The sequence below is a fragment of the Lathyrus oleraceus genome, chromosome 6 (assembly GCF_024323335.1).
Source record: "Lathyrus oleraceus cultivar Zhongwan6 chromosome 6, CAAS_Psat_ZW6_1.0, whole genome shotgun sequence".
Classification (NCBI taxonomy): Eukaryota; Viridiplantae; Streptophyta; class Magnoliopsida; order Fabales; family Fabaceae; genus Lathyrus; species Lathyrus oleraceus.
The window spans coordinates 275,247,017-275,261,122 of NC_066584.1; the positions used below are offsets into that span (position 1 = coordinate 275,247,017).

A 14,106-nucleotide genomic window follows, 5' to 3' on the forward strand; every position below is an offset into this window, starting at 1 on the left:
TTGGGTATGTTGAGGTTGACTAGTGGTATGTGATGATAGTTTGTCATTACATGATTTCTACGAGTATTTGAAATGAATTTGATGGAATTTCAAGTTAAATATGGACAAAATATGAAGAAGTATGAAGAAAATGAAGAAGTCGAAGAAACAGAGAAAAACCAAGAAATTGGGAAGAAATTGTGAAGAAACAAGTAATTTTTAGCACAATTTAAATAGTGACGTCTGTCCAGTAAATTGATCATATCTGGAGTTCCGTAATTCATTTTGATATGGGGTTTTATGAAAAATAAATCTAAGATAAATATCTTCATTCTGGAATAATCATGTGCACGATGGAAAGTATTGCACGCGGAGTAGCGTGTTTAAAATTGCATGCGCGATGGTACTTTTTTGGGTCTTTTTCTAACGCGTTTCTGATACATTATAACTTCTTTAAAAGGGGATCTTATACACTTTTAAGGGGAGAGAAAGGGTTATAAAAATTGGAGATTGAAGCACAAATTAGAGAGCATAAATGGTAAGTTTTTGAGCATTTGAAGCCATTGAAGACTATCTCTTCAAGGGACTTCTTATGCTATATTTATCTATAAATTATGGTATTTTTAATTGCACTATGAGTAGATAAATTCTCCTAGTTTAGGTTGTGTTAAGATGAACCTATTTCTATATTTTTGGATTTTATATTGATTTGACCATTGTATGAACCTATTGATCTATAATTTTATTCAATTGCTTATTGTTCGTAATGTTTTTTTTATGTCAGATACTCTTTAATCTGATTTTGGGCACATATGGAATACTGACTATTATTCTGAATGTTGAACCTAGGGCAATTATTGTACTTACGCTTATTGAATAGGGATAGGAGACCCCGAGTAGTGACATAGAGAATTAACATTCTATACATCGTCTAACACTACTTACGCTAGCAGACTAGGGATAAAAAGCTTCGGGTAATGGTTAATGAGTTATTTAGTGAGGGATCAACTATAACAGTTTTGTTAAATCACTGTGGGGTTATAGTGATTAGATCATTCATACAGGGCATCAAACATCAACAATAGAGGAATAAGGGATTCTATAACACAACTTGATCGCTTTCATGACATTATTTATTCATTTATTTACTTTTTGTATTAAAACTCAAAAATCCACCCTTTTTACTAGTTTTTATAAACTACACACATTTTGTCTTGCTTGGAGGCAGTCCTTGTTAATTCGATCTTTTTTATTACGTCGACATTATCAGTACACTTGACGAGAATTCATCAAGTTTTTATTGTGAAGTAATTCTCCAATTCTTCAGCTGGTGAAACCGACTTCTTAAACTTTGAGTCGGCATGTGGTCTTCTTGTTGTTCATAGAAGTCTTTACATACTGGGGGAAATCTCAGAGGTTTAACATACAAAGTGGGTGAAACTTTCGTTATCCACCTTGTAACTCCTACTGCATGAGCTTCCATCCTTTTTTAAAATTATGATGCTCGTTGACCTTGCATTAGTTGTGGTTGATGTTGTTCTCATGGTTGGTTGAATTCCACCTCACTGCCTTATTGATTGTCGTATTGATCATGTTGAACAGCTTCTCCTTGATGCATGTTTTGCAACTTATGGGTGGCCGCAGTGTTCAGGGGTGCTTTTGGAGTTTTTGGCGCCGCTGCTGGGGACTGTTGATACTTCAACAATGCGACGCATGTGCAACGCTTAGGTTTTTTTATTTTATTTTTATTTTTGTTTTCAATTGTAAATATTTTCATTTTTGTAAACATTTTATTTTTGTTTCTTCTTAATTTTTCTTTTCTATTTCTTTCTCTTTTTAGTTTATTTTTATTTAAATTTCTTATCTAGTGGATTGCTACTAAGGTGTTCTTCTTTTTGTTTGTATGCAAGGTTAATATAGTCATGCAAGATACGTTTATGCTACCTTTGCAAAGTTTGAAGCTTGTGCAAAGGAACTTACATAAAAAACGTTCATTCTGGAAAATGGTAGAAATTATTCAGAAACAGAACCTTACACTGATCATTCATCGAAAGAAGATTCTGAAGGTGAGAAAAACAAGAAAGGGGGGTTTGAATTGTTTTAGAAAATAAAAGCTTTTTCAAAAATAAGAACACACAGAAATTTATACTGGTTCCCTTAGAAAACAAAGCTACTCCAGTCCACCCGGCCAAGGTGATTTCGCCTTCAAAAAGGACTTAATCCACTAATCTTGAAAGATTATACAACCAAACGTCTAAGAGAATGATCTCTTAGTCCTCTCAAGTATACAGACTACGTAGAGTCACTTGAGGAACAAAAAACAATTTTAGCAAAATAGATTTGTAATAGAATGTGCTTCTAAGAGTAAGCAAGTATTACAGCAGAATAATTGAGCAAGAGTTTTCACGTATGAGCAGCAGCTCGTGAAAAATTGAGAGAGAATATGAATGACTTTTCTGTGCGTTGCTGTTGTGTCTCTCAATGAGGTAGGTTGTCCTTTATATAGTAGTGAGAAGGACCGTTGGAGTGATGACAGAATATTGGTCTTTGATGAGCATTCAATGTCATTACTTATGTGTTTCTTGCCATAACCATTTTGTCTCCCTGAATAACTTCTTTCTTAAAATACTTCATTTCCATATTGAGAGATTCTTTCTGTTACTCTTTCTGGATTTGGTGAATCTTCATCAGAGTCTTTGTTATCTCGGAGTCATGCGTCAGAAGGAGATTATGTTGAAGTTACATCAGAGCTTCTCAGAGTACTAGTCTTCTAGATCATCAGAACTAAGACCAGTGGATGTTTTAGAGCTTCTGGTTCTTTTTACTGTCTTGCTTTGCTCAGATTCAGAACTTCTTGGGTGCACTTCTTCCTCATATGCGTCTAATCTTCTAGCACTTTGTATCTGATCAATGTTTGTATCTGATAAAATGCTCAAAGTCCTTTGTTGCTGTTCAGAGTCCTGCACACTTAGAAAATTTTCGTTAGGGTGCCATTTTTGGTTTCATCCTTTGTTATCATCAAAATCCTGGAATTCTACTGTAGAACTAATTTTGTTCTTACAGATTCGTCATCTTAACTTGAAGAAACCTTGACCCAGTTTATAAAGATGACTCAACTCAACTTCGAGAAAATCAACAGACATCAAGAAACCGTGCGAAGTAACATGGAAACATCCTTCGAGAATTTAGAGATGCAACTTGGTCAAGTATGTGGTCAATTAGCATTAAAACTAAGATCTAATGGTTATTTCTATGAAAATATATTAGATAGTCCTAGATATAATAAAATTGAAAGAGAATTCAAACATGAATGTGAGGTATTCGATGAAGGAGGAGTGGAAAAAGAGAAAGAAGAAGAAAAATGAAAAACACCTGATAAAGAGATAAGAGCAAGAATAGAAGAAGCGGAGGTGAAAATTATATGTGGGACAAGAGCAAGAATGAAAAATGAAGATTGTATCGTTTTGGATGAAGCTTCAATTTCAATAATTCGTTCAAACTTAGATATCCAATGACAAGATCTTCAACAAAATAATAGTCTTACACCTAGCAACAAGGTTGATAAAATAGGAGAAATAGATGAAGTATTGGATGAGATTTATGCCTTGTTCAATACTATAAAGCTAAAGAAAATATGGAAGAAAAACCTATAATTCCTGAAAGTGATGGAGTTTCTACCAAACAAAAGGAAGAAAAAGGATGGTGCATTTTTTTTGTCATATATGCCGCCCTAACACAAAAATTGAAAGGTTAAGCTTAGGATCTTAAAGAAGCGCTAGATGGGAGGTAACCCATCTTTTATAACTAGTTTTTGTTTTGTTTTTCAGAATTTACTTTGTTTTTATTCAAGACCGTCTAAAAGAAGAATTAGCTACTCAAGCATAACCCTTCTATGAAGATCTCAATTGTCATTAATAAACAAGTGTGTAGTTGTTTATGTTTCTTTCAGATTGCAAGTTTAGCACTTTAGCATTGAACAAATGATCCAAAGGAAACTTGATCATCATAGTAACAACTAACAACTTGAAGGTGAACGATGAGAAGATAATCAACGGACTTGTACTCAACCTATAGATACCTCATGTAGTAAGGTTTGAGCCAAATATTTCCATTGTTCACTTTTCTTTTTGTATGAGTGTATACATGCATTATTCTTTTGTTTGATTTGATCTATTTCCAACTAAGTTATCTAGTTTGAAAAACACACATTGAGGAAAAAAAATTTGTTTATAACTTTGAGCCTTTGTAAACCACCCTGTAGTAATAGGTATATCCATTGATAAACATTTTGAGCCTAAGCCTTTCTTTCAGTAACGTAACCTAAAGTTCTTAGCCTTATTACTCAAAAGTTATTTTCTGTCCATCCTCTCTTTGGAGTTAGGTAGAAGTATAGTTCTTAAAGTATATGAAAAAGATTAAGTTTGGGGTTGCTCTTGGAAATGACCAAAGTGTTAAGTTTGGGGTTGGGGTACTAGAGAATATGATCCAAAATTTTCAAATTTTCAAAAATTCTTGTGAAAAGAAGTGGAAAAAGACACTTCTTCAAAAAAAATGAACGAGAAAAGAAAAGATTGATATTATAAGAAGGATAAAAAATATCTAGTACTAACAAAAAGGTATGGTGATAGAAGAAGAACTAGAAACCTAACTCCAAAGGTTTAAACCTACTTTCCTAAAAATATCATACCCTAGCATAAGCCAAGTTATAACCTGAAAAGTCATCTAATGTGTGTGTGTTATGATTTATGTAATGAACTCTATTAGAACATGATTAAGATAAGTTTAATTTATTTTGCATTTTGATTGAGAGATCACCATATCCATTGAGTGATTTATAGTGATCTGAGAGACAAGTTAAGTACTAGTCAAGGTTGAGGACGTTTTCCGAATTTTCCGGATGTAAGTTGAAAGCTATAATAATGGTTAGGTAAAAGAAATATTTGATTTGGTGATGTTAGATTGTTATTGTGTGACTTGTTGTCTGTTGAAATGTGTAGTTGTAGGCGAGTTACTTGAGGACAAGCAACGATTCAAGTTTGGGGTTTTGATGACAATTTGTCATTACATTATTTCTATGAGCATTTGTGATGAATTCGATGGAATTTCAAGTTAAAGATGAGATAAATATGAAGTATGAAGAAAACGAAGAAGTCAAAGAAACAAAGCGAAACCAAGAAATCGGGAAGAAATTGTGAAGAAACGAGCAATTTTTAGCATAATTTACATTGTGACGCTTGTCAAGTAAATTGATCATATATGGAGTTCTGTAACTTGTTTTGATGTGAGCTTTTTGCAAAATGAATCTAAGAGAAATATCTTCATTCCTGAATAATCATGTGCGTGATAGAAAGTATCGCACATGTGATGCATCATGTTCAAAATCGCGTGCGCGATGGAATAATGACGTGCGCGATGGTACTTTTTTTGCCTTTTCTGACGCGTTTCTAATCTATTCTAACTACTTTAAAAGGGGATTTTCTGCACTTTTTCAAGGGGAGGGCAAAGGTTATGAAAATTAGAGATTAAAGCACGAATTAGAGAGTATAAGGGGTGATTTTTTGAGCATTTGAAGACATTAGAGTCTATCAATTATGGTATTTTTAATTGCACTATGAGTAGCTAAGTTATCCTAAGTTAGGTTGTGTTAAGATGACCATATTTCTATATTGTTGGATTCTATGTTGATTTGACCATTGTATAATCTTATTCAATTACTTATTGTTTGTAATGCTTTTTATGTAGATACTCTTTTAATTTGATTTTGGGTACATATGGAATACTAACCGTTTATATGTTGGACCTAGGGCAATTGTTGTACTTATGCTAGTTGAATAGGGATAGGAAACCCCTAGTAGTGGCATAGAGAATTAACATTATATACATCGCCTAACCCTATTTACACTAGCAAACTATGGATAAAAAGCTCCGAGTAGTGGTTAGTGTGTTATTTCGTGACGGATCGACTATAACGATTTTGTTAATTCATTGTGGGGTTATAGTGATTAGATCATTCATACAGGGCATCAAACATCAACAATAGAGGAATATAGGATTTTAGAACATAACCCGGCCGCTTTCTTAACATTGTTTATTCATATATTTACTTTTTGCATTAAAACTCACCCCCCATTTACTAGTTTTTATAAATTGCACACATTTTGTCTTGCTTGGAGTCAGTCCATGTGGATTCAATATTTTTTATTACTTCGACATTATCGGTACACTTACCGAGAAGCCACCATTATCCTTGATGAGATTAGGGAAGGTAAGAAAGTAGATTTGGAATTAGTTGATTGACTAGTGTTAATCAATCAAGGTAAAGGAGGTAATTTTAGGATAGATGAGAACACTGCGATGAGATTCAGAGACAAAGTTTGTGTACCTGATGTACCAGAGCTTAAGAAGAGTATTCTTGAGGAAGGTCATATGAGTGGTCTGAGTATTCATCTTGGAGCTACTAAAATGTATCAAGACTTGAAGGAAATGTTTTGGTGGCCAGGAATAAAGAAGGATATAATTGAGTTCGTTTTTGGGTGTGTGGCTGGCCAGAAGTCGAAGATCGGACATCAGAAACCATCAAGATTGATGCAACCATTAGATATTCTTGAATGGAAATGGGATGATATTTCCGTGGATTTTGTGACTAGTTTGCCTAAGACTTCTAAAGGGAATGATTCAATTTGGGTTATAATGGATAAATTGACTAAATCAGCTCATTTTATTCTAATTAAGATCAATTATCCTTTGCATAAGTTAGCTGAGTTATATATTGAGAAAGTTGTTAGCTTGCATGGTATTCCTTCGAGTATTATTTTGAATAGGGATTTGAGGTTTACATCAAGGTTTTGGTAGAGTTTGCAGGAACCCATGGATATTAAGATGAAGTTGAGTTCTTCTTATCATCTGAAGACGGACGATCAGACAGAGATGACTATCCAGCCTTTGGAGGATTTGCTGAGAAAGCTTATGTTTTAGAGCAAGGAGGCAACTAGGATTGTTACTTATCATTGGTTGAGTTTACTTATAACAACAATTTCCATTCTAGTATTGGAATGACATTGTTTGAGGCTTTGTATGATAGAAGGTGTAGAACACCTTTGTGTTGGTATGATTTAGGTGAAAGTGTTGTGCTTGGACCTGAGATTGTTCAGCAGACTACTGAGAAAATCAAGATGATCCAAGAGAAGATGAAAGCTTCGCAAACTCTCCAAAAGAGTTATCATGATAAAAAGAGAAAATCACTTAAGTTCCGGGAGGGGGATCATGCGTTCTTAAGAGTTACTCTAGTAACTGGTGTTGGTTGTGCGTTGAAGTCTAACAAGCTTACGATGTGTTTCATTGGTCCGTATCATATTCTCCAACGAGTATGAGAGATAGCCTACTGAATTGTGTTACCATCATATCTTTCAAATCTTCATGACGTGTTTCATGTATCTTAACTTAGGAAGTACATTCATGATCTGTCTCATGTGATCCAATTGGATGGTGTGTTAGTTAGAGAGAACTTGAAAGTTGAAACTTTACCGTTGAGGATTGAGGATCGTGAAGTGAAACGCTTGCGAGGAAAGGAGATCGTTTCAATGAAGGTTGTTTAGAGAGGTCTTACTGGTAGCAGTGTGACATGGGAGCTCGAGAGTAGGATGAGAGAATCTTATTCAGAGCTTTTCCCATCAGTAATTTTAAAGGGCGAGAATTCTTTAAGTGGGTGAGAGTTGTAACACCCAAATTCAATTAGTCATTTATTTAATTATTTAATTTATTTATTTAAATATTACTTTATGTGATTTATGACGTGTTTGGCTGGTGACGACACTTATTGTGAATTGTGTGTGAATAATTAGATTTTTGGTGGAATTTAACTAATCGAATATTTGGAAATTGGTAGAATATTAAGAGTTAGGTTGGATGTGTAAATAATAGAAATTAAGTGGTTAGTTGAGAGGACTCATGTTTTAGTTTGGCCAAAATTGAATTAAAGATAATGTAATCAAGTTATTATATATTTTAAGAGAAATAAAAAAATAAGGGCTTTCGGGAGTTTTGCTATAAATGTGAAAAGAGAAGAAAAGAGAGCAAAAGTCTTGGAGAGATAGGGTTTTGGGAGAGAAGACCGTAGAAGATTTCTTGCTTTGCTTGTTGGATTTATAAGGTATGTGAGATTATTGATCTAAGAGTGTCTTAATCATGAAAGGGTAAAGAGGTTTCCCTTAACCTCCAATAGGGTTCTATTTTCTCTATTGTTTAATGTTAATATGATAAATGATTATTGTGATTATATTTTTATGCCATAAATTGATGGAAAAATCGTGTTTGATATTATGGTGCTTTATGCTCACGAGTTAATTGATTTAATGATGAATTTGTGTTGAAGTTGAGTGTTTTAAGGTATGAACATAATTGAATTAATTCATGATAAAAATGATGGATTAAGGGTTCAATCAATATGCAGTTGATGTATTAATCATAGTATGATATGTATTTGATGTGATGTTGCTATTTGGTGATATTATAGGATGTATTTGAATGTTCTTATGAAAGTTGGGATGATGAATGAGAAATAGGGAATGGGGAAGATAAAACTACGTGTGAATAACTTGGATTTTGGGATTTTGGGCTGATGTCAATCGATTGACATCTTGTGTCAATCGATTGCATGCATGTAATTTTGGAAAAATATGAAAAAATGAACTATTTCAATCGATTAATTTCCCGAATCAATTGATTGCTCTCAACCAAAACGTGAAAAATTGGAAAGACATAATGTAATAGGAATTGATGTCAACCGATTGCACACATATGTCAATCGATTGATGCTAGTTGAATTTTCAAAAATTGTTGAACTAAATCATATTTTCTTACCCAATTGTTTTTGCCATAACTTTAGTTCCATAAGTCCAAATGAGGTGCGATTTGAAGCGTTGGAGAGCTAACGTGCAGAGCTACCTCATGGTAGTGCCTTGTGAGATAAATTGATATGTTTGAGTGATATGTGGATGTATGTTCAATGTGTGAGTATATGTTGTGAAATACAAGTATAATTATGTGAATTATTGTACATGCTTGTCGATGATTGATGAGATGAGTAGTTAGGAATGAGAACTATTGGTGATTAAATGCATGATTGTTTACAGTTAGAGTGAGGATGTAATCATTGTTGTGTTGTTCATATTACGTGATTATTTACAGTCAGAGTGGGGTTGTATTTATTTCTATGTTGTTGTTGTGTGATTGTTTATAGTCAGAGTGGTTGTAATTATTGTGTTATTGTCATTGCATCGTTATATGTCATGCATCACATGTTATCGATATTGTGAAAGAGGTGAGTCACGATTTCAGTGAGGGGACTAATGACTTGTCCCAAGCTCATAGTGGGGGCTTGGAGCTTAGAGTGGGGGTTCATGGTTTAGAGATAGGACTTGGTTCCACTACTACGGAAAACGCATATAATGACGGTTACAAAACACATATAATGAAGGCTTCACGGTTGTTGTTAGGTAGCGTGTGATTGTATGAAAGTTGATTTCCCCAAATAACGAGTGACCGTGGTTATAAGTTAGGTAGCACACAACTTATAACATCGGGTAAAGAAAATAATTGTTGTGAAATAATTTATAGGTCTTAGGTTCGATCCCAGCAACGCCATTCTTGTTTTTTATTATTCTAGAAAACGCTATACTTATAACAACGATTTAATTAAAAACTATTGTGATATTGTTTGTTTTTTAATATAATTTTCAACTTTACAGTATTCCAAAATTTGTAACTTGAATATTTCTAAATCGTATCAGACCAGAAACAACAATACACCCATTTGTGAATTGAATTAGACCAAAAATTGTATTACATCAATGACACAATTCCATTAGGAACAAAAAATTGTATTAAATCAATGACACAATTCTATTAGGAACCAAAAATTATATATTACATCAAAACCAAAATGACACAAAACAACGTACAATGTACACATCATTACATCAAATAATACTAAATGTCTTGGTGCCTTGTCTCTTGGTGTCTGACTTTAAACACATATAATTTCAAATAATAATAGTTGTTAAAAAGTAACATCATTAGAAATTATAACATACAATAAATTATGAATGAAGAATATAAAATACTTACTTGTTAATTTTCCCACATGCCTTCTTGATGATCATTACGAATAACATGTACATCATTTCTATCAACTTCTTCATATGAAGTATGCAATTGTGTTGCATAAGAAGGAGTAAAAGAAATACAAAAACTTTCATCATCACTATGAGGAATGTGTTTTCTTTTGAGAATAATTGACCATCTCTTCAATAAGTTTGTAGGGTCTGTCACATAAAAAACTTGGTTTGCTTGAGTAGACATGATGAATGGTTTGGTGTTATAAGTTGCTTTGCCAAGGTCAACCCGTATAAATCCTAACTCATCAGCTTGTACAACATTGTTCTTGGGAATCCACTTGCATTTAAATAAAGACACTTTGAAAATAACATAATCAATCTCTAAAATCTCCTCAATGACACCATAGAACACGGTGGTTGCCAAAATATGATTCTTATCTTTCAAACTAGAGAAATACATGGATTTGACCTCAACCATAACCCCACTATTTTGCATTATACTACCATCATCTTTTGCTTTTGTATAAAAGGAATAATTAAAAATGTTGCATGTCTTCCAAGTTATCACAGTAAATTTTGGTATGTACGACAACCATTTAAGTATCTCGGATGCACCATCATCATTAGAATTCCTTTTAATAAACCAACTTATGAATTCCTTGTTATGTCGTGTCAACAACCATTTGTCAATCATTCGGGGATATTTTTTCTTCATAACTATTTTGTAAGTAGCTATGTAAGGTTCAACTACACTGAGATTATTCTATATATAGAAATTTGCTTCAAGTACTACATCCTGATCCATTGACTTAACATTTAAACCTCGAGTACATCTACTTTCAAACCCGTTAACATGAAGAGACTTTGGAATTCCAATAGACTATATTTTCGACAAATAGTTTAAACAAAACTCAAAAGATTTTTCTATTATGTACCTTTAGATGATCGAGGCTTCCGGTCGGTGATGATACTTTGTATATCCTTTAAATATCTTAATGCATCACTCTATATGATGCATCCACCTTAAATAAAATGGACCACGAAGTCTGATTCCCTGACTAGATGAGCAAGTAAGTGAACCGTAATGTCAAAAAATGATGGAGGAAAATACATCTCCAATTGGCACAACATTATTGCAGCCTCATCTTCTAATTCATATAACTTTTTGAAATCAAGAACTTTATTACATATAGCATTGGAGAATAAGCACAATCTAGTTATAGTTACTCTTACATTTTTTGGAAGGATGCCATAGATAGCCATTGATAGAAGTTGTTGCATCAAGACATGACAATCTTGGGATTTTAAGTCAAATAACTTGAGATATTTCATTGATACAAGTTTCTTGATGTTTGAAGAGTAACCTTGGGGAACTTTAATACCATGCAAACACTCACATAAACTTTTATTTTCCTTTTTAGATAGAGCGTGACATGCCAGAGGCAAATAAGATCTTTTTCCTTTATCTTGTAGAGCCAATTGTTGTCGTATACCCATCTCCACCATATCTAAACGAGAATTATTATTATCTTTAGTCTTTCCTGGAATGTTTTTAAGTGTTCCTATCAAACTATCACATACATTTTTCTCCACATGGATCACATAAAGACAATGTCTTACATTGAGGCTGGACCAATATGGAATATCAAAGAACACAAATCTCTTTTTCCAAATGTTTTTCTCAACATGACCGTCTTTATTCTTTCCAAAGACAACAGTAATGTGTTCTTGTCATTGATAAACTTCATCGTCAGTTAAATGTTTAGGAGTGATTTCAAACTTCTGCTCTCTGTTAAAAGCCTTCTGTAATCTACGATAAGGATGATTGGGTTTTAGAAATTTATGATGCCCAAGGTAAACTGTCTTTTTTCCAAACTCAAGCTGGTGAAAATAGGCATTAGATTCACATATAGGACACACTTTATGTCCTTTAAGACTATATCCAGCCAAATTACCATATGCAGGAAAGTCGTTGATTATACAAAATAATATTGCATGCATCTTAAATTTTTCACCATAATATGCATCATCAACGTCAACACAAAAGTTATAAATCCTCAATTAATGGACTTAGATAAACATCTGTGTCGCTTACAGGTTATCTTGGTCCATAAATCATCATACTTAACATCATATACCTGCGTTTCATGCACAACCAAGGAGATAGGTTGTAAATTGTGAGAAGAACAAGCCACAAAGAATGGTTAGTACTCAGATTACCAAAGAGGTTCATTCCATCTGTGGCAAGCCCAAGCCTAAGGTTTCTTGGCACAAGGCCAAAATTCGAAAATAATGAATCAATTTTCTTCCATTACAAAGAATCAACTACATGGCGAATGTTTCTATCATATTTTCTTTCATCTGCATATCATCTAATATTCTTTGTGTCATTCACATTACCAAAAAGTCTATTTAACCTTGAAATTATTGGCAAGTACCCTAACACTTTAGCAGGAGGACGTTTCTTACTAACATTGTCATTGTCATCACCATTGTTGTTCTTCAACTTGTAGCGCGACTCATCATATTCTGGACATTCATCCAAATTTTCATACTTTTTCCTGTATAATATGCAATCATTAGGGAATGCATGTATTTTGACATAGTCCAAACACATTGGACACAATATCTTATTGGTCTCATAACAACGATCCGACAAATTATTATCTTCTAGTAGCATTTGTTTCAAAACAATCAAGCAATTTTGTGAAACTTTTATCCGACCACCCATCTTTTGCCTTCAAATTAAACAATTTTTACAACACAAACAATCGTGTAAAATAGAGGCACCCTTTATATAAAGGCGCATCTTTATCGCTACATAGAGTATCATAAATATGGTCTTTCATATAAGACGATTCTCCAATATCACAAATTGTATCTTATAGTCGATCATCCATATCTTCATCATCTTCATCCATTTGTGATGTACATTTCAATTATTATCCACTTCTTCATATCACGTCCATGTTGTATAATTCTGACATATTTCATCACAACATAGATGATGTAATATTTCTTTCTTTTACCGTTTTTTGATATTCCTGCAAACAACACAAGGACAATAAAAGATACCATTATTTTCAGGAACATTTTTCCAACGAATTCAAGAAATTCAAGAACTCCATTCTCATACACCGAATCTTATCTATCAACTTTCATCCAACTACGACTCATAAAAAATCCTGAAATTTATATCAAAATACTAATGCGAATGACACACTAATGTTACCCACACTACATACTAATATGATTATATGCACGTGATCTGAATAAAGCATGAACATGAACAAAATGGCAACACCTAAAGCATATTCATAAATTGCAACATGAACATGGCAACACCTAAAGCATATTCACAAATTGCAACGTGAACATGGAAACACCTACAACATATTCATAAAATATGAATAAAACATGAACATGGAAATATGAACAATACACATGACAATATCAATGTCGGAAGCATTGATTCATGAAATGCAACAAAAGTCAGTATCATTTATCTATTAAAAAAAGAAACTAATAACCCTGGCAAAGAACATAAACATTCAGAAGCGTCAGAGAGAGAGAGAGGGAGAGAGAGAGAGAGAGAGAGAGAATGGTAATGTAACGTAATTCAAAGAGGATAGCGATTTCGTTTCCATAAATGGTATCCATTTCTAGAAATGAATGAAGATGGTGAAGATTTCACCGTCGCTGTCGTCTCATTCGCTAGGGCACCTTTATGTGTTATGAACGAATAAAGTACCTGTTGTATTTTGATTTCGTGGGAAATAATTTGACAACGGTTGCAAGCTTCAATCGTAGTGAAATATGTAACATATAACCACAGTTTAATGAAACAATAGTAGTTATTGTACTTTCAAATTTTAAATAACAATAAATGTGAAGAGACACACACTTATTTTTATTGAAAAAATGAAAAAATGTTGATGATGAGATTTGAAGCTTGTCATCTAATTCGTATGATAACGAATATTTTTAGGAACCGTGATGAAAGATTTCTTAA

The 14,106-nt window shown here is 33.3% G+C and overlaps 1 protein-coding gene across 1 annotated transcript; it reads left to right on the top strand.

Moving 5' to 3' along the window:
* Positions 1-6,462: 6,462 nt before the first annotated feature.
* Positions 6,463-9,484, top strand: LOC127095149 (uncharacterized). Its single transcript, XM_051033880.1, has 4 exons — positions 6,463-6,821; positions 7,025-7,309; positions 7,424-7,565; positions 9,299-9,484. The coding sequence occupies exons 1-4, from the start codon at positions 6,463-6,465 to the stop codon at positions 9,482-9,484; spliced, it is 972 nt and encodes a 323-aa protein (XP_050889837.1).
* Positions 9,485-14,106: the final 4,622 nt, after the last annotated feature.